General features: G+C 37.9%; 1 protein-coding gene across 1 annotated transcript in view; it reads right to left on the bottom strand.

Moving 5' to 3' along the window:
- Positions 1-22,331, bottom strand: part of BCAS3 (breast carcinoma amplified sequence 3) — a 655,658-nt gene that overhangs the window by 488,088 nt on the left and 145,239 nt on the right. Inside the window, exons 6-7 of the mRNA XM_011953652.1 lie at positions 20,761-20,837; positions 7,892-7,975 (exon numbers count right to left, since the gene is read on the bottom strand). Of these exons, the coding sequence (XP_011809042.1) occupies positions 7,892-7,975; positions 20,761-20,837 (161 nt within the window). The remainder of the gene's footprint in view (positions 1-7,891; positions 7,976-20,760; positions 20,838-22,331) is intronic.

Here is a 22,331-nt window from a genome sequence, read left to right as displayed (position 1 = left end):
TTGTGATTCGACCGTCTCGGCCTCCCAAAGTGCTGGGATTACAGGCTTGAGCCACTGCGCCCGGCCGAGAGTTATTTTCTATCTGGTAACAGAAAACAATTAAATGTGGTGCTCCTACTATATTATTTCAATTAAAGATAACTTAAGATGTTTATAATTATATTTTAGCTCCATTTTATTCAAAACATGTAAGTAAAACTAGCTCATGAAATATTTTTTCTTCTACGTAAATATCCTCTGATTATCCTCATATGCATTAACAGAAACATTTTTCTAAATAACAAGTTTTTTCATCTGAAAGGAAGAAAGCTTCAAGTTTGAGTCTATAGAAAAAAAAATGAAAGGAAGAAAACTAAAATAAAGACAAATATATGGGAGTCACACATTGCTGAGGAAGGGTATCATCAGTAGAACCAAAACAGGCACCCCAGAATACTTAAATATATCAAAAACTACATTTTAAATAATATAGGTACATTTTTCCAATTCTCATGTTGTTAGAAAAAAAAGTTTCATTAAAATATTTCAAATTAATCTTCAATGAGGTGACTATCTTTTCTAAAACAATTATGAAAAAAAAATTCTCACCTAATTCTGGCACATGCTATTGCTAAATTTGAAAATATAAACTATTACATACATGGTATTTCAAATTTAAATTCATAAATAGTACACAAAGACAGTTGTGTATAGAGGTCTCAATGTGATTTAAGCAGTAATTAGATTAAAATTGAAAAGGGGAGAAGTATTTTCCAAAGAAATGTTCTATTAAAATACCATAAAACTAGCACTAATAATAGATGCATTATTTTATTTTGCTATGTTTCACGGTGGTTTTTCTATGGACTAGGGACTGGTGAAGGTACTTAACATAAACTACGTTGACAGATTTCCTCAGATACTTCAATTTTATGAAAGAGAAAATCAAGGCTAGGGAAGTTAAGTAAAATGGAAGCTCAAACAGTTACCCAATGACAAAGTCAGAATTCAAAACTGGGACCATCTGTCTCCAGGGCCTGATTTTTACACTATCCTGTACTGCCTTGTAATCTATTTCTGTTACTATTTGTGATCTCACAGTTAATGAATACAAAACACAGATGTCTGATGGGTGGAAAAGAGGAAAAATTAAAATCCATAATAATGTACTAATAAATACTTAAATAAAAATGACCAGCAAAGCCATCTGCTGAATTCAAACAAAAAGATATAACTTAACAGCAGACGAAAACCAAGAGAAAGCCACAAATCAATTGTAACCATTTTGTTTAGTGCTAAAAATTCAAACTCCAGTGATTATAAAACACATTAGCGTTCCTCAATTAGCAGCCAAACATTTCTTTCAATAATTCACAAGAAATGACTTACACAAATTCTGTTAGAGTGTTGTCAAGTAAGCCTCCGAAGGACCAACAGAATGAGGCGCCACAGTGTATTGATGTCAAGAGCAGGCCAGAAAGCCTGATTAACCTCTGAGATGCCTCAGTTGATGTACTCACTCCATTAATGCTAATGGAGATGCTCCCACTTAAACGCAGCTATCCCTTTATCAAAGGAATGCCTTTTAGTTTTAAAGTCTTTGGTTGTATATCCTCCCCATTTGCCCCTGAGCCTATTATTTCATGCTCTTATACCAATGAAAAGGAATAAAACTAAAAGAACTGGAGCACATAAAAAGTGGAAAGTAATGTGTACCAAAGCAAACCACAACAGTAAAAGTTAACATAAGACAACCAGGAAAAGAATCCACAAAGAGAAGACGGCAGTATATTTCATAGTCAATGGCTCATATTACATGAAGAGTGTTTGATATTTCCCTGGGGGGAAAAAAAAAAACATGACTATTGATGGAGTTGTCTTAGTAGTGGACAAAAATCTAAACTCAAAATTTAAGTCATCACATCTGCAATCTGTATAGCAAGTTCCAAGATACTACTATTTATCATAATCCATTAACCATGCAAGGAGTTGGGGGGTTAGAGAAAAGTGCTGAAAGTTTTCTGCATTTGTAAAGACCCTTGCTTTTAGAGTAAATTTGTTTCCATGTTAGCATCAAGCACATCTATAGGCACTAGTGTCCAGAAGTTACCTGATAATGTTATTGAACAGAAATCTAAATCACCTCACAGTAATTTGTCTCTCCAATTAATTTTAGTAAACAGAGTATGTATATATCTGTTTTCTCAAATATATATATGAAAAATTATAAAGCCTCAGCAAAAATTAGGAATAGAGAAGTATAACCTGGCCAAAAGGAGATGAAAAATTAGACTGAGTGTCCTCACAATCTGAGTTATCTACATAAAAATGTTCATTAAATCACTGATGAATCTTCACACGAGTACTCACATAACTAAACTGGAGCTAGAAGACAGCTGAACATCAGAGACTATAACGAAAGTGTGAGAAAATCCGTTATGACCTATAATTCAAATGAGCACGGTACTTACTCTGTTCTGCTGCAAGCAGATTTGCCGAGGGGTCACTAGCCATCTTTAACCTTTCCCATGCCATATCAGGTGGCGTCCCTATCCATTAGTGCTAATGGTGCTGCTCTCACAAAAGCTGTTAGTTGTCATTAAGAAGTTATCAGATAACAAGAGAAAACAGGGGCATTTTTATTAAATCAATTGACCACACTGGGGTTAACACACATGAAAATAAGACCGTAATGAGGGAACTAGAAAATATGGACTAAGATTTTATAAATGTGTCAAATAATCTCATTTGAACAATTTCAATATTAATTTTTTTCCTTTTTCACTACCATAAAAAATTAATGGTTCTGATATTCTTTATGAGAAAAGTCAAATTACTTGGAAAATCAAAGGAAAAAACGTTAATATTATGCAAGTTGTATTTTGAAATGCAGAAAATGTAAAAAAGATTATTTCCTCTAAGGAGCTCCAAGTGCAAATGCAATGAATATATTTATCCTCACAACTGCAGTGAGACAAAAATTTTAAGACAAAAAAATTAATAATTAATCCTTCTATATAACAAAGTGGTTAATAACCTCTATGAAGCCACAAGGGAAGTTGTCATCAGAAAGAGTAAAAGAGTAACGAGTACACTTTCAGAGAAAGTGACTTAATGAAATAACTGTAAAATTACTTTAAGTATTTTTCTTAAGGAGCACATACTACATGGCTTTTTAACATGCTCTCCATGTTATATCTCAAAAAATGTATCACCTAGAAATGGTTAAACAAGAAATAAGGAAACGTATTTTCTATTTTCAATAATGGCAGGCTGGGGAAATCAGATCAATCTGATTTCCACTAATGAGAACAACTAGGAAAATCGAAGACAGTATTTTTGTAAAATGCTGCTTGAAGGTACTGAGTTACAAAGTCAGAATCCGAAAGAATAAGGAAATCCAGACATTTCAGCTGGGCATTTAGGCCTAGAGGTATCTGGTGATTCTAGGAAGCAGGAAGTAGGGTGCTAAGAAACTAAGTGGTGTTTTTGATAGATGGAACTAGAAAATCATCTATGAAAGTTAAAGGCCTGCCAAATGGGTCTACTTGGTGACATTCCCTCCAAGCTTGGTTCTGAACATAAAGAAATATACAATAGAAGAGTCCACCGACAGCAACAAGGTGAGCACAGCTATTGCAGGTGAACTTCATTTAAATAATCTTAATCCCTGAAATTGGATTATTGTTCAAGACTGATACTGTCCCAGAACTCCACTGCCATCCCAAACTCAAAACTATTTCTAACAAGTTTTGAAATAAATTCTGGCAAACAAGTGATAATAGGAGTTAAAAAGAAATTACGTAGGCAGTTAGTGAGAGTAAGGGAGTCCTCAGCAAGGTTTTCCTTTAAATAAAAATCAGCCCCGAAATTATTTCTTTTCTAACAAAAAGCAGCCTGAAAGATCAAGCTGCAAGCATAGGTGAATGCCAGCAGCTAAGCCAATAGAAAAGGGATATCTGCAAGTCAGGTATATTCAACATAGAGGTTCCCTCTTCCCTTTTCTTTTTTTTTTGTTTTGTTTTGTTTTTTGTTTTTGAGACGGAGTCTGGCTCTGTCGCCCAGGCTGGAGTGCAGTGGCCGGATCTCAGCTCACTGCAAGCTCCGCCTCCCGGGCTTACGCCATTCTCCTGCCTCAGCCTCCCGAGTAGCTGGGACTACAGGCGCCCGCCACCTCGCCCGGCTAGTTTTTTGTATTTTTTAGTAGAGTCGGGGTTTCAACGTGTTAGCCAAGATGGTCTCGATCTCCTGACCTCCTGATCCGCCCATCTCGGCCTCCCAAAGTGCTGGGATTACAGGCTTGAGCCACCGCGCCCGGCCTCCCTCTTCCCTTTTCTTTGTCACCACATGTGCAGGCAATATGGTACCAGCCAGATAGAGACTCCATTTGCATCATAAAAGATTATGGTGGGATAGCCAGCCTCTACACGTTATGTAAATGGCACACCTGGTCCAACCAATCCACTACACCCTATGTAAATCAAACACCACCTCCTCAAGCTCATCTATAAAACCAATCACATCTCACCCCAATCCCAGAAACCTGCTTGGGCCCCCTCCCTCTACAGGAGGAAGCTCTCTTCTTTATTTCGCCTGTTAAACTTCTGCTCTTAAACCCACTCCTTGTGTGTCCGCATCTTCAATTTCCTTGGCATGAGACAACAAACCTTGGGTATTACCCAAGACAAACGACACCGCTTCACAAGGACTCAAGTCATCATAAATGAGAACCAGCAAAAACAACACACAACAAAAATGGACCCAAAAGGGAACCAGACATTAGAGTTATCAGAAACAGACTTCAATACGACCAGGTTTACTGTGTTTAAACAAGTTTGATAATTTGAGAAAATTTAAAAATCCAAAGAACTACAAACTATCTCTATTTATTAAGATATTATCAATGAATATATGTTCAATTTTATCAAATACTTTTTGTTCAATTGTGATAAGTATATAATTTTCTCCTGTTAAATGTGCAAATTATGTTCATTGATCTTGAGTGATAAACCAGCCTTATATTGTGGATTATCTCAAATGGATTGTGATACAATATATAGCGTCCTATATATTGAAGAATTGTGTCCTATATATTCTTATCCCAAGTGGGTTGTGACACAGCATATATTGTGTCCTATATATTATACTATAATTATGTCCATATATTCTTATCCCAAATGGACTGTGATACAATATATATGGTATCCTATATAATGCTGTTTTTCTGCAAATATTTGACTTAGGATTTTTCACATCTATGTAGTGTTCTTGTATTATAATGCTCTTCTGAAGTTTTAGTATTAAGGTGATCTGGCTTCATCAAACCAGATTAGGCATAATCTGACTTTGCTTATTTTCTGGAAGAGTCTTTGTAATATCACCATTGTTTATTCTTAAATATTAAAAAGAATTCTCTTGAGAAGGTTTCTAGGTCTGGAGACGTCCTTGTTAATTTTTTTAAAGTAACCCTTATATTCTCCCACACAGAAAAGTAAAAAGATTGCAGTGGTGCAATCATGGCTCACTGTAGCCTCGGCCTCCAATGCTCAAGCAATCTTCCCACTTTAGCCTCTGGAGTAGCTGGGACAACAGGCATGCACCACCAATTTTTAAATCTGTTTGTAGAGACAGGATCTCACTATGTTGCCTAAACTGGTTTTAAAGTTCTGAGCTCATGCGATCCTCCCACCTCAACCTCCCAAAATGCTGGGATTATAGGCATGAGGCACAGCATCCAGCCCTAAGGTGTTATATTAAACATAATTTCTTAGTCTTTTTTTTTTTTTTTGAGATGGAGTCTCGCTCTGTTGCCCAGGCTGGAGTGCAGTGGCCGGATCTCAGCTCACTGCAAGCTCCGCCTCCCGGGTTTACGCCATTCTCCTGCCTCAGCCTCCTGAGTAGCTGGGACTATAGGCGTCTGCCACCTCGCCCGGCTAGTTTTTTGTATTTTTTAGTAGAGACGGGGTTTCACTGTGTTAGCCAGGATGGTCTCGATCTCCTGACCTCATGATCCGCCCGTCTCGGCCTCCCAAAGTGCTGGGATTACAGGCTTGAGCCACCGCGCCCAGCCAATTTCTTAGTCTTAAGTGTGGAAGACATGAGTATAAGCCTCACAGTTCCCAATATTGAGGTATGAGAAAATGGGGAGTTTGCACTGTTTTTTTTCGTTTGTTTGTTTTGTTTTGTTTTTTGAGACAGAGTCTCACTGCGTTGCCCAGGCTGGAGAACAGTGGCACAATCTTGGCTCCCTGAAACCTCTGCCTTCTGGGTTCAAGCAATTCTCCTGCTTCAGCCTCCCAAGTAGCTGAGACTACAGGCACTGCCACCATGCCCAGCTAGGATTCGTATTTTTAGTAGAGATGGGGTTTCACTATGTTGGCCAGGCTGATCTTGAACTCCTGATCTCGTGATCCGCTTACCTCAGCCTCCCAAAGTGCTGGGATTACAGGCATGAGCCACCGCACCCAGCCCTGCACTTATTTTTAAAACATCTTAAGTCCAGTCTCACTTACTCCAGCATGTCCACAGCAAAACATGGAATGAAGATCACTTTATTTTTATATAAGCACATAAACACATAAGAATAGCAAACAGGAGCTGAAAAGTTATCCTCCATTCCATAACTAAAAATTACTGAAAATGATCATAAGCTAAACTATCATGATACATGTGTATAAGACAGACAAGACTAAAAGGAGTCTAATACTTGAGAAAAAGATCTTATTGTTGTATTTTGTGGATAAATTAGTAGACTAATAGTGAAGATGTTTTCTAAACACTCTCTCTCAGCTCTTCATTGAAATAACCATCATAATTTTTGTATACACAATGGAGAAAAGTGAGCAATCTTTATTAAGATTTCTGCAATTGCTGGGTGCAGTGATGCACACCTGTAACCCCAGCACTTTGGGAGGCTGAGGTGGGTGGATTGTTTGAGCTCAGAAGTTCAAGACTAGCCTGGGTAACATGGCAAAACTCTGTCTCTACAAACTATACGAAAATTTTGCCAGGCGTGGTGGCATGCGCCTGTAGTCCCAGCTAATTGGGAGCTGCGGTGGGTGCTCACTCCAGCCTGAGCAACAGAGCAAGACCCTGTCTTAAGGAAAAAAAAAAAAAAGATTTCTGAAATGTAAAGTTCACAGTGCTATAGGCATAAAGACCTAATGGTTAATTCTCTTTTGGGTGCAAAATACGTAATGCTTCTCTCGTCAAACCAAGGACCACATTCTGAAGCACATCATGTGAGTGTCTGTGATCAAATATGAAGTATTTTTGTTTTGTTTTACATAAAACAGTGTGACCTTTGATTCCCACTCTGTGGTTTGCTTTAAACTGTTGTTCTTTTCTGAATGGTTGTGCTTTCTATTACATGCTGTCATTTAGATTCACTCTGTCATTCCTATTATTAGAATTGTTTTGTTGTATACTTCACAATTCAAAAGGATAGTGGTTACAAGAATACCTTATAATCAGCATAAAGTTCACCAGACATCATCAAAATTAACCCTCACACACATGAAAAAGAGAGCTCACTTGACAAAAATGAAGGGGCAGCCCCTTGATATGAAAGAATCTTTGAATGTGACGAGGGACTGACTCAAGTTTTCAGAGGGAATAATATTCTTTTCATGAGAAGAAGACTCTGAAATGTTCAAAGATGCAAAGGGATGTCAGTGTAGGTAGAACAATGCAAATCACAGAGAATCCAGAAGTCACTGTTTAAAACATGGAAAGCTTCTTCCAAATGTGGTATTAATGAGATAATAGTCTTGAAGCTAGCTAACAGGCTTAAAATATTTAAAATTGGATAAGTACAAACACTGCAATCATTACAATAGAAAATATAATTCAAGAGAAATCTGAACAATTACTACACATAATCACAACTCTCCAAGATTTCGGAGGTACTCACTTTAGCAGCACTAATGACTGTGGCAGTGTAAGACTGAATGTTGTCTCCACAGGCTCCACCACGGGACTGATGACATCGAATCAACTGAGAAAAAGAGAGAGAGAGAGGCAGAAAGTCATTTCTGTTAATCTGTTTAACTCTACAGGCTATTAGGATAGAGCTTATTTACCGTGCCCAGTGATGGTGATGGGTGGGAATGTTTGCATGAGTGTATTTCAGACAAACAGCTAAAAGCTCTGCTGAGACACTTTTACCCCTTTTTATAATCTACCGGTGCCACTCAGGCAGTTTCATGCTCAATTACGGTTTTCATTACAAGACGAATAGTCTTTAAGAATCCATAAACTCTGAAATGGTAGGAGGTCTGGTGGCCTTTCCACAAATAAATTTTAAAAACATAATCAAAGGACTTATACATGACTTCCTAACTTAAATATCTGCCATGCTAACAAATTAGATGTTTTATCCTGTTAATTCCTCCATAAAGATTATAAAAGAAAACATAAAAAGTAGACAAAAGATTTTGCCATATATGCATTTTCAATTGTGTCAGTGGAGAAGTGTTACAAATTATGCATAAATCAACTATGATACATATACTAGCTGTCCATATCAGAGAGCTTAAACTTTTACCATTAGGAGTGAAAAAGATATATCCTTATTTGTGACTGACGTAAATAAAGCAAACTACCAATTTTCAAAGTGAATCACTACTTTGATATGCATGATTATTTCACATGCTAAGAAATAAACCAGGATAAAACTCTCCACTGGTCGTCTACTTCCTATATTTAGCAAAAAATGTCATTAGCCAGATTTGTATGTTTACCATTTTTAAAAAACAAAATGACAAGGGTAGAGTATTAGAACTGTACCACATTATGAGTTTTTTAAAACCTCTGGAATTCACAAAGAATCTATATCTCACAAAACATAAAAATTAAAAATGCTTTACATCGTTTAAAACCAGGTCCTCTGATGAAGACTGATATGTAAACCTTTTATTCTTAATTCAAAATTTTCTTCATCACTGACACTGTTATTTTAAACATCCCTGAAAGCAATAGTAATACATTATAATAGAATGGAACACCCTTAAAAGTATGATACACAAAGTCAAGATTTTTTTTAGGCAATCTGTGTTATGTAGATTGAATGACTGCTTAAGTAGATTTAAGTAGATTTCAAAGAGAAGTAAGGAACTTGCCAAATGATAGGTGATCATCAAATGTGGTTTCACATAGCGTAAGATAAAGAATTTGAAAAGTGATCATTTTAACAAATAAAAAGAATCTCTCTCTTGCTCACTCATTCATCCACAAATACACATTCAAAGAATTATGAAAATTATTCCTCTGCTGCCTCCTGCTGCATGAGCAAGGAAAGAAAGGCTATTACTTATTCCCTACTTCTGGTAATTAAAATACTCAAGGACAAATATGTAAAACTAAACGACACTCCTATCTTTTTTTTTTTTTTTTTAAGAGACAAGAGTCTCACTCCATCACCCAGGCTGGAGTACAATGGTATGATTTCAGCTCACTGCAAACTCTGCCTCTTGGGTTCAGGCAATTCTCCTGCCTCGGCCTCCCAAGTAGCTGGGATTACAGGCACGTGCCACCACGCCTGGATTTTTTTTGTGTGTATTTTTAGTAGAGACAAGGTTTCCCCATGTTGGCCAGGCTGGTCTCAAACTCCTGGCCTCAAGTGATCCACCAGTCTTAGCCTCCCAAAGTGCTGGGATTACAGGTGTGAGCCACCATGCCCAGCCCTACTCTTACCTTTCAAATTCAACTACAACTGAGTCAGCAGTTTTACACAAAAGTAACTAAGTCAGAAATTTTGGTCTACAATTTAGAATCATCAGAAAATTACATTTGTATCTTGGTTCAACAAAATGAAAGATGAGTCAGAGTTTTCTACAGTGCAAAATCCTATCAAATGAACTAATTTCCAGGAAATATTATTCAGCACAAGAAAAAAAGGCAATGTGCCAAAGAGCATATATACTGTTATTTTTTGTGAACAAAAGGGATAGAGACTTTGGTCAAAAGCCATTTGATGCTCATCCCCTTCACTTAGAAGAACCAAAATAGTGCATAGAGAATCACACTTCAAATACATTGTCCCAGGTAAAACACTAGAACTCAACAGAGAACTAACAGGAAACACCAAAAGTGGGTAGGAGAAGGAAGGCAGGTAGCCTGCTTGGCTAGGATAGGCTGGGAGCTGGGAGTGGCTTCCCAACACAAGGCAAGGGTAAGTAAGAGAATTCCAGTAGCCCACATCTCCCGCCATGGAGCCATGCAATCTCAGCCAGGAGAGAGACCCTCAAGCCCTGAAACTTAACACAGGGAGCTGCCAGGAGACTCTCAAAGAGAACTGCTCCAGGGAGGTAACCTGTACTGGGTCCCATACACTTTCTGATACCTAAGTGGCTCTAGCAAGACGACATTTTCTTTTTCTTTTCTTTTCTTTTTAAGAGACAGGTCTCACTATTTTGCACAGCCTGCAGTGCAGTGGCTATTCATAGGTGTGATCCCACTACTGATCAGCATGGGAATTTTGACCTGCTCTATTACCAACCTGCGCTGGTTCACCTCTCCTTAGGCAATCTGGTGGTCCCCTACTCCTGCGAGGCCATCATATTGATGCTGAACTTAGTGCAGAGACCCGATTGGCATAGTGCACTACAGCCCAGAACTCCTGAACTTAAGCAGTCTTCCTACCTCTGCCTCCCAAGTAGCTGGAACTACAGGCACAAGCCACCATGCCCAGCAAGACATCATTTTCAAACCTGGTTTTGGCAGATGGCATGCTGCTCTGGGGCCTAGAAGCACTGGGACTGAGGTGTTAAAAAAAAAAAAAAAAAAACTCAGGGGTCTGGAGTGGTGGCTCACACCTGTAATCCCAGCACTTTGGGGGGCTGAGGTGGGCGGATCACCACCAGATCAGGAGTTCGAGACCAGCCTGGCCAACATGGTGAGACCCTGTCTCTACTAAAAATAGAAAAATCAGCCAGGCATGGTGGCACACGGCTGTAATCCTAGCTACTCAGGAGGCTGAAGCAGGAGAATTGCTTGAACCCAGGAAGTGGAGGTTTCAGTGAACTGAGATCACGCCACTACACTCCAGCCCGGGCAACAGAGTGAGACTCTGTCTCAGGGGGAAAAAAAAAAACTCAGGCTGTCACTGCTAGGACTAGGGTGTGATCTGGGCACATTCCTGCAGTAGGGGCTGAAAATCGAGTAAATCATTAGCTGTAGCAGCTACCAATGCAGGGAAGCAAGTGCTGCCAGGACAGAGACTGAGACAGGAGCAGGCATGAGTTGCCACTAAGACTTGGTTGCAAGCTGGGCAGAGGCTCCTGCAGCCAGGGATGGGGGTGAGACAGGTATATGCCATTGCCACCAGGACTGGGAGGTGAGCCCCACTAGAACTGGGGTGTGAAAGAGACACATTTTCCCCACCTACCAGCCTAGCTGTGACCACTGAGGCCAGACCTACCCTCTCCAGAGGCAGCTTCAGGGCCCCTCACCCAAGAATTGATCCCAGGACTACCCTGTCCCCACCTACCATGGCTGGTATCTGCTCTCACCGTTGGGGAGCCTGAGAACAAGCCCATCCAGCCTAGTTCTGCCCTCAACCCCCAAATACAGAACATATAACCCAGGGTCCTTGGGACTGCCCAACCCAATCCACTTCTTTGGGTACATAAGCATTCCTCCAGGGGGTCTGAGGTTGGGTCTTATCTCCCTGCCACTGCCTCAGCGGCTGGCATCTACCTGCAAATTCCAACTACAGGCCTGGAGAATACCTCCCGAACCCCCAGACCACTGCAGCCACCACCACCATCAACACACACCACTAGGAACAAAAAGAATTATCTTGCCACTGCTACTGTCATCACCCATGTCATACTGGCTGCCCAGGGAACCAGGAACCAGCCCACCCACATCGTTCACCACTGGCACTACCAGCATCCAAGCAAGCTATCTGGAAGACCAAGAATCAGCTCACTTGTAACCACCAATATAGGTGCCAGTGTACACTACTCTGGGGCACAAGGATAAGCACACTCAGCCCAATGCTGCCACCACTGCATACTGATGACCAGCTGACCTGGTATCCCAGTCTCCAGCAAAACTTCACCACAGCCACCATGAATAATCACACCCTAATTCATTAAGTAAATAATAAATACCCCAATGATGTATACAGAAAAAAAAATCAGACTACATCACTGCACATACCCAGAATCAAGACCAAAGTGTCCTATCCAACCAGTACTATAGTTACATCTTCATTCATAAAAAAAGTCCTCTACAAAAGTAAATGTAAAAATATGAAGTAACTGTTGCACCAGATGTGCAAATATCAACGTAAAGACACAGGAAACATGAAAAATAAAATATGACGCCTCCAAAGAAACACACTAACTCTCCAGCCAGATTCCAATCAAAACAAAATTTATGAGAGCCCATATATAGGACTCAAAATAATAATTTAAAACAATCTTGTGAGATACAAGAGAACTCTGAAAAACAATACAGAAAAATCAGAAGAACAATTCAGAATATAAATGAGAAATTTACCAAAGAGATAGATAATTTTTAAAAAGAGTCAAATAGAAATTCTGTCCAGGTACAGTGGCTCATGCCTGTAATCCCAGCACTTGGGGAGGTCGAGGCAGGAAGACTGCTTGAGCCCAGAAGTTCAAGACCAGTTTGGGCAACATGGCAAGACCCTATCTCTACCAAAAAAAAAAAAAAAAAAAAATTAGCCTGGTGTGGTGGCACACACCTGTAGACCCAGCTACTCAGGAAGCTTAGGCAAGAGGATCACCTGAGCCCTGGGGGTCTAGGCTGCAGTGAGCAGTGATTGCACCAGTGAACTTTAGCCTGGATGACAGAGTAAGATCAGTGAGATCCTGTCTCTAAATAAATAAATAAATAAATAAATCTGACTACATCAGGCAAAAGGGAGAATCTCAGAACTTGAAGACAGATCTTTTGAAACAATCCAATCAGATAAAAATAAAGAAAAAATAATTTTAAAAATAAGCGAAGAGACGTTATGACATCTGGGGAAACATAAAGTGTCAAAACATTACAATTATCAGTATTCCTGATATTGAAGAGAGAAAGAAAAAATTTGAAAGCACATTTAATGAAATAACAGATGAAAACTTGCCAAGTCTAACAAAAGTTTGGACATTCAGATACGACAGGCTTAGGAATCCCCAAGCGGATACAATGGAAAAAGGTCTTCTCTAAGGCACATTATAGTCATTGTCTAAAATCAAAGATAAAGAGTGAATCCTAAAAGCAGCAAGAAAAAATAGTGTCTAGTCACACATAAAGGAAACCTCACCACATTAACTGTAGATTTCTTAGCAGAAACCTTACGAGCCAGAAGAGAATGGAATTATATATTAAAGTGTTGAAAGAAAAAAGCATGTCAGCCAAGAATACTGTATCCAACAAAATTACCCTTCATAAATGAAGGAGAAATAAGGTTTTTTCCAACAAGTAAATTCTGAGAAAAATCATTATCACTATATTGGCCCTACAAGACATGCTCAAAGTAGTCCTAAACCTGGAAGTGAAAGGACAACATTTAGTATCACAAAAACACACCAAACTATGAAACTCACTGGTAAAGCAAAGACACAAAGGAGAAAGAGAAAGAACTCAGAGTACCACTGCAGAAATCCACCAAACCATAACATCAAACAATAAGAGAAAAAGAATGAAACCAAAAATACATGAAGCAACCAGGAAACAATCAACAATACGATAAAAACAAAGCCCTACATATTAATAATGACTTTGAACATAAACAAAATAAATAATTCACTTAAAAGATACAGAATAGCTAAATGGATTTTTTTAAATGATCCAACTATACGCTCCTTACAAGAAACTCACCTTACCATAAAGACATATGTAGACTAAAAGTAAAGGGGAAAAAAAAAAGATATTCCACACAAATGGAAACCAAAAGTGAACAGGAGTAGTTATACTTGTATTAGATAAAACAAACTCTAAAGTCAAAAACAGTTGGAAAAAAAAAAAAGACAAACAAGGTCACTGTATAATGATAAAGGGATCAATTCAGCAAAAGGATGTAATAGTTCTAAATATATATACACTCAATACTGGAGTACACATGTTCGTAAAGCAAATTATTACTATATACTGTATCTAAAGAGAGATAAACTGAAACACAGTAATAGTGGGGGACTTCAAAACTCCTCTCAGCATTAAATAGATCATCTAGCCAGAAAATCAACAAAGAAACATTGGATTTAAACTGGACTTTATTTATTTATTTATTTATTTATTTACTTATTGAGACAGAGTCTCGCTCTGTCACCCAGGCTGGAGTGCAGCGATCTCAGCTCAACACAACTTCCACCTCCTGGGTTCAAGTGGTTCTCTTGCCTTAGCCTCCCAAGTGGCTGGGATTAAAGGCGCACGCCACCATGCCTGGCTATTTTTGTATTTTTAGTAGAGATGGGGTTTTGCCACGTTGGCCACGCTGGACTTGAATTCCTGACCTCAAGTAATTCACCAGCCTTAGCCTCCCAAAGTGCTGGGATTACAGGCATGTGCCACTGTGCCTGGCCTAAAACTGGACTTTAGACCCAATGGACTTAACGGACACTTACAGAGCATTCTATCCAATAACTGCAGGATATGCATTCTTAGCCAATAGAACATTCTCCATGATAAACCATATGTTAGGCCACAAGTCTCAATACATTTTTAAAAACTGAATCATATCAAGTATCTTCTCAGACCACAATGGACTAAAACAAGAAATAAATACCAAAAGGGACTCTGGAAACTTTATAAATACATGGAAATCAAATAACATGCCCCTGAACACTACTGAGTCAATTCTTTAAAATCTTGAAACAAATGATGATCTTGAAACACAACATACCAAAACTGGGGAATCCAGCAAAAGCTGTGCTGACAGAAGTTTACAACAATAAATGCCTACATCAAAAAAGTACAAAGGTTACAAATTAACAACCTACAATGCACCCAAAGGAGCTAAAAAAGAATAAACCAAATCCATAATTAGCAGAAGAAATAAAGTAATAAACAGCAGAACTAAGCAAAATAGACTAAAGAAACAATATAAAAGACCAATGAATAAAAAATTGGTTCTTCAAAAAGATAAACAAAATTGATAAACACTAGCTAGATTAACCAAGAAAGGAAAGACACAGATAAACAAAATGAGAAATGAAAAAGAGAACATTACAACTGATACCACAGAAATACAACAGATCAGCAAACTATTATAAAAAGCTATACACTGAAAATCGGAAAAATCTAGAGGAAATGGATAAATTCCTGGAAACATACAACCTAACCTAACAAGACTGAATCAGGAAAAAACAGAAATCTGAGCAGACCAATAATGAATAAGGAGAGTGAGTAGGTAATAAAGTCTCCCAAAAAGCAAGCCCAGGACTAGACAGATTCACAGTTGGATCCTACCAAATGTACAAAAGAGAACACTAATTGTCCTGAAACTATTCCAAAAAAATAAAAGAGGAAGAAACTCTCCCTAACTCATTCTATGAAGCCAACATTATCTGATACCAAAACCAGACAAGGACACCACAAAAAAGAAAACTATAGGCCAAGATCCCTGATGAACACAGACACAAAAATCTTCAAGAAAATGCTAGAAAACAGAAAACAACAGCACATCAAAAGTATAATACACCACAATCAAGGGGGATTTATTCCAGAGACATGGGGATGGTTCAACATATGTAAATCAATAAGCGATAATCACATCAACAGAATGAAGGACAAAAACCGTATGATCATCTCAATAGATACAAGAAAAAAGCATTTAATAAAATTCAACATCCCTTCATGATAAAAACTCTTAACAAACTAGGCATAGAAGGAAATTACCTCAAAATAATAAAGACCATATATGACAAAACCACAGCTAATATCAGGCTGACTGGGGAAAAGTTAAAAGGCTTTCCTCTAAGATTTAGTACAAGACAAGGATGCCCACTTCACCACTCCTATTTGCCACAGTACTGGAAGTCCTAGCCAAAGCAATCAGGCAATAGAAAGAAAGAAAAGGTATCCAAATTGGGAAAGTAGAAGCCACATTGCCCCTCTTTGCTGATGACATGATCTTATATCTAGAAAAACCTAATGATTTCACACACACACACACACAAAAATCTTAGATTTGCTAAATGAATTCAGTAAAGTTGCAGGATATAAAATTAACATACAAAATTTAATAGCATTGGTGTCTATACACCAATAATGATCTAGCAGAGAGGGAATCACATTTACAATAGCTACAGAAAAAATACATAAGAAGAAATTTAACCAAGGAGGTGAAAGATCTCTACAAGAAAAACTACAAAACACTGATGAAAAAAATTGCAAACACCAACAAATGGAAAAACATCCCAAGTTCATGAATTGAAAGAATCAATATGATTTAAATGACCATACTGCCCAGAGAAATCTACAGATTCAGCACAATTCTTATCAAATTATTAATGTTTTTTCCACAGAACTGGAAAAAAAAAATCCTAAAGTTCATAGGGAAGCAAAAAAAAAAAAAACAAAAAGCCAAAGCAGTCCTAAGCAAAAATAAAAACTCAGGAAGCATCACACTGCCTAATTTCAAACTATACTACAAGTCTGCAGTAACTAAAACAGCATGGTACTGGTACAAAAATAGACACATAGGCTGGGCATGGTGGCTCATGCCTATAATCCCAGCACTTTGGGAGGCCAAGGTGAGTGGATCACTTGAGGTCAGGAGTTCGAGACCAGCCTGGCCAACATGATAAAACTCCATTTCTACTAAAAATACAAAAATTAGCCAGGTGTGGTAGCATATGCCTATAGTGCCAACTACTCAGGAGTCTGAGGTAAGAGAATCACTTGAACCCAGCAGGTGGGGGTTGCAAACGAGCAGAGATTATGCCAGCCTGGGCAACAGAGCTAGACTCTGTCGGGAAAGAAAAAAGATACATAGGTCAATAGAACTGAACAGAGAACTAAATAACATCAGATACTTACAACCAATTGATCTTTTTTGTTAACAAAGCTGACAAAAATACACAATGGAGAATGGACACCCTATTCAATAAATGGCACTGGGAAAATTGGCTAGCCATATGCAGAAGAATGAAACCAGACCCCTATCTCTTACCATATACAAAAATTAACTCAAGATGGATTAAAGACCTACATGTAAGACCTGAAACTATAGAAATCCTAGAAGAAAACCTAGGGAAAAACTCTTCTAGACATTGTCCTAGGCAAGGAATTTATGACAAAGACATCAAAAACAAAGGCAACAAAAATAGACAAATGAGACTTAATTAAACTAAAAAGTTCCTGCACAACAAGAGAAATAATCGATAAACAGATAAACTACACAATGGGAGAAAATATTTGTAAATTATGCATTCAACTAAGAATCTACAAGAAACTCAAACAATTGAACCAGAAAAAAACAAACTCCATTAAAAACCCCAAAGAACAGAAACAGACATTTCTCAAAAGGAACATAAATGGCCAACAAACAAATGAAAAAAAATGTTCAACATCACTAATATTCAGAGAAATGCAACTTAAAACCACACCAAGATATCATCTTACACCAGTGAAAACAGCTATTCTTTTTTTATTTTTATTTTTATTTTTGAGACAGTTTCATTCTTGTTGGCCAGACTGAAGTACAACAGCACAATCTTGGCTCACCGCAACCTCCACCTCCCAGGTTCAAGTGATTCTCCTGCCTCACCCTCCCGAGTAGCTGGGACTACAGGTGCACGCCACCATGTCCGGCTAATTTTTTGAATTTTTAATAGAGACAGGGTTTCACTATGTTGGTCAGGCTGGTCTCAAACTCCTGGCCTCACGTGATCTGCCCACCTTGGCCTCCCAAAGTGCTGGGATTATAAGCATGAGCCACCGTACCGGGCCAAAAATGGCTATTCTTAAAAAGTCAAAAACAGCCGGACACTGGGGCTCATGCCTATAATAATCCCAGCACTCTGGGAAGCCGAGGTGGGTGGATCACTTGAGATCGGAAGTTCAGGACCAGCCTGACCAACACGGAGAAACCCCGTCTCTACTAAAAATACAAAATTAGCCAGGCATGGTGGCGCATGTCTGTACTCCCAGCTACTTGGGAGGCTGAGACAGGAGAATCACTTGAACCCAGGAGGCGGAGGTTGCGGTGAGCCGAGATCACGCCATTGCACTCCAGCCTGGGCAACAAAAGCGAAACTCCGTCTCAAAAAACCTCAGTCAAAAACAACAGATGTTGACATGAATATGGAGAAACAGGGATGCTTATACACTGTTGGTGGGAATGTAAATTAGTTCAATCTCTATGGAAAACAGTATGGAGATTTCTCAAAGAACTAAAAATAGAATTACCATTCGACCCAGCAATCCCACCACTGAGTATCTAACCAAAGGAAAAGAAATCATGAATTTAAAAAGGACATGCACTTGTATGTTCATCACAGTACTAGTCACAATAGCAAAGTCATGGAACCAAACTAAGTATCTATCAGCAGTTGATTATTTGAATAAAGAAAATATGGTTATACCCACCATGGAATACTATGCAGCCACAGAAAGAATGAAATCATGTCCTTTGTGGCAACATGCATGGAGCTAGAGGCCATTACCCTAAGTGAACTAACTCAGAAACAGAAAATCAAAAATAGCATGTTCTCACTTACAAATGAGAGCTAAACAATGGGTACACATGATGATGAAAATGGAAATACACAGTGGGGACTCCAAAGGGGGAGGGAGGAGGCAGCAGAGGGTTGAAAAGTCACTTATCGGGTACAATGTTCAATATCTGGATGATGGATACATTAGAAGCCCAATCTCCACCCTTACACAATATACCTATGTAACAAACATGCACCTGTACCCTGTGAATCTTAAAACAAAACAGAGATACATGGCTTCTTCAGATTTTATAGTCAAAGAGCATTTTCACTGAAAGAGACTGGTACCCCAAAATTTAATTCAATTTTACAATTGCATACTCAGCCCCAAAGCTAAAACAATTAGAAACCAATAAATGCTAGCTCTTATGAAAATACTATGTAAGGACATTTATCTAGAAATATTTCGAGATGAAATCACAACATTTGATTCACAAACTCCTTGTGAAGGCCACTACGCTGTCTGGTCTCTGTACATGACACCAGATATTAACATATATTCCTGAAGAGGGAAAACTGGTGCATATTCAGGCTATGCATCTATGAAGGGAGTTATTTCCCCTCAAAGGCAATATGTAACTATTTACATATTACCTCCACTTCCAAGTGGGCAGTCCGCCACGTGAGAATACATCCACAAGACCCAAGGGACAATTTATACATCTTTGTCTTGAATGTTTCCAGCACTCAAGGGAAATGCTTTACAGATAGAAACGTTAGAAGATACCATTGTGTCACTACACTTACTTGTATGCCTCTTGTTTTGTTTTAAAAGAATTAATTTGAAAGTTATTTTTATAAGATATACTGGAAAATCAAGAGAAAGAAAAAAAGGGAATATAAATACAGAATTCAGTAAGATGTAACATATCTAGTAGTTACAGACAGACTTAGGGATAAGATCTCAAAGAATTTATCCAAAAAAATAATTTTCTTCAGTAGTTTCTTGATTTCTGTACATTCCAGAGGCTAGAGATTTAGTAGATTTAGCTTTACCAAATAGCTACTTTAGTTACCACATCCTAATTTTGTCAAGAACTATTTCATATTAATTCATATTAATCTCAAGATACAATAACTATGCAACCAGCAAAAACAAAACCAAAAATAGCAATCTTCTTTTAGAAGATTTCTTTCTATATTCACATGCAGGGTACTAAATGGAATTAAAAGAACTTTACCTTTCTTTTTGAAGATGCAAATTTACCTTTTTCCTAGACATAAATAAAATTCCTAGTGCATACAGTATCTTCACTTACTATGATGACCTTAATAAATAAATTGATAAATAACTAAAAAAGTCAACAAAATGTGAACATCTATGATTTAATTATTAAAACAAATGGCTGAACCCTTGTTTAGATATAATTGTTAGCATATAATGACAATTAAATTATTCTTTTTTTTTTTTCTTTTTTTGAGACAGGGTCTCACTCTGTTGCCCAGACTGGAGTGCAGTGGTGCGATCTCAGCTCACTACAACCTCCGCCTCCCAGGCTCAAGTGATTCTCCTGCCTCAGCCTCCTGAGTAGCTGGGATTACAGGCGCGTGCCACCAGGCCTGGCTAATTTTTGTATTTTTCATAGAGACGGGGTTTCACCATGTTAGTCAGGCTGGTCTCGAACTCCTGACTTTAAATGATCCACCTGCCTCAGCCTCCCAAAGTGCTGGGATTACAGGTGTGAGCTATCACACCCAGCCCTGTCAATTAAATTATTCTATGCCCAAGTTTCTAATCTACCAATGAAGACAGACATTACTCCTGCCTCCTGATTTCTAAAAAGTCAGAAACTACTTTCCTTAATACCACTACTGTGGTCATCTCAATGCTGTACTTTAATAGGATGAAGTTCTTTATATAAAACCAAGCTTAAACAATTAAGGTTCTACAGAGTCTGGACTTCATGACAACTGCCAAACATTTATAAATCCTTAAAAGAGTTCAATTATTAGTTGCACAATTAAAACCAAACCAAAGCAAATGAACTAGTAAGTTAAACATTTATTACTGGTAATCACCTATGGAGCATAGGTATTTATTATGGAAAATCCTTCAACACTTGCTCCAATACAAATAATCCAAACACAGGCCACGTCTTACCTTGTTTTCTGCATAAGCAAGCCAACGGCTCCCAAGAGCAATAGGATTCATGTTTGGCCCTGGACATGGATAGCAGCCTGAAAAATTCAAATGGCACTATTGAGAAATTTCTTAATAACTTTTCTGTTGGTGCATCATGTCGATGCCAGAAAAACAGAAAAATCAAATGCTTATATTTTTTCAAGTCTCACATAAAATTCCCGTAACACTAGTAATTATTTTGTTAGCTAAGCATTTTTCACCCTCTATTTAGTTTCCTTTTGGCTTAATTCTTTCCCAATAAGAAACAAATCTGGAAAGAACTGGTCATCACTTTCAGCAAACACTGGGCATTTTACACAGTTATTCCTAAACAAGAGAATGAAGTTAAGAGGGGCCATTTTAAGTCTAACACTCATAAATCAAGGAAGAATTTTGGGAGAGGAGAGAGAAATGATATGATGGGTTCAGGAATTTAAAGGCAAAAGAAAATGAGACTATCAGACATGATACTACAATGGGGAGAGAAAAAGAATGAGTATTTGACCTCATTGAGGCCAATGAGGACAAGCAACTCTGAAAGGCTGCCTCCACAGAAAGATGTTGGGGAACTGCATAATCCTTTGTATTTACATTTCACTCAATATCATTCTTCTTGTTTGCAGTTCTAGCCAATAACAACAGTTAATTGTTCTATGACATATATTTACTCTTTATTTTCTATCTTCCTCCAACTTGATTAGAGGGATATATAAATTGAATAATCTGTTTTCTTCACCACTGGCTCTCCCCTGCCACCACTCGCTACTCATTCTGACTATGTTCCTATTGCTATGCTCAAAAGCACTAAAGAAGCACACCTTACTGTCGCTTCCAGTATACAGCCATTTTGAGCCCAGCTCCCTAAACTGCCATCTATCTTGAATTTTTGACTTGAAAAGAAAATAATAAACTTATAGAGAAGAGACAGACCCTAAAACAAAGTCCACATAAATAAAATAAAAGCTTTCTCATTCTGTTGCTCACTTTTTAAAAAACTGTCCATTTATGCTACTGTTTGAAGGAATATGTTTGCTATACTTTGGGTTTCTGGAAAACTGACCTCAGGTTAACTGTAATATTACTATTATCTATTAAATGCATATTATGGAAACATATATAGGACAAAAACGCACTAAAACTGTACAAAGACAACATACTCTAATATAAATTGTGTAGTATTTACACAATAGATTAGATTCTTATTGAATAAATTAATCTTATTCATTAAAATATAATTTTATATGAGTATGTATACATGTATTCCACTGACAATTTCAGAGCTGAAGAAATGGGATAAATATGATCTATAAGAAAGTTTTTCCCCTTTTAAAATTTGTCATGAAAACAGAATCAAGTACCTGTGAACTGTGGTGTCACATTAGACATAGCTAATCTCCTGAATTAGCTTTAAAACTAAATAATCTAACTCTCAGTCAATTCTGATAACCACTTTAACCTCACAAATACAAAAGGATCCTAAGGAAAAACAGTTTACAATTCTTCATTTCATCTTTTGAGTCCATATTTTTAGAGTTCAGTGGACCTCAAGA

Source organism: Colobus angolensis, unplaced genomic scaffold (assembly GCF_000951035.1).
Source record: "Colobus angolensis palliatus isolate OR3802 unplaced genomic scaffold, Cang.pa_1.0 Scaffold37, whole genome shotgun sequence".
Taxonomy (NCBI): Eukaryota; Metazoa; Chordata; class Mammalia; order Primates; family Cercopithecidae; genus Colobus; species Colobus angolensis.
Note: the sequence above shows the minus strand (reverse complement) of the source record. Positions and strands in the feature narration are given on the sequence as shown.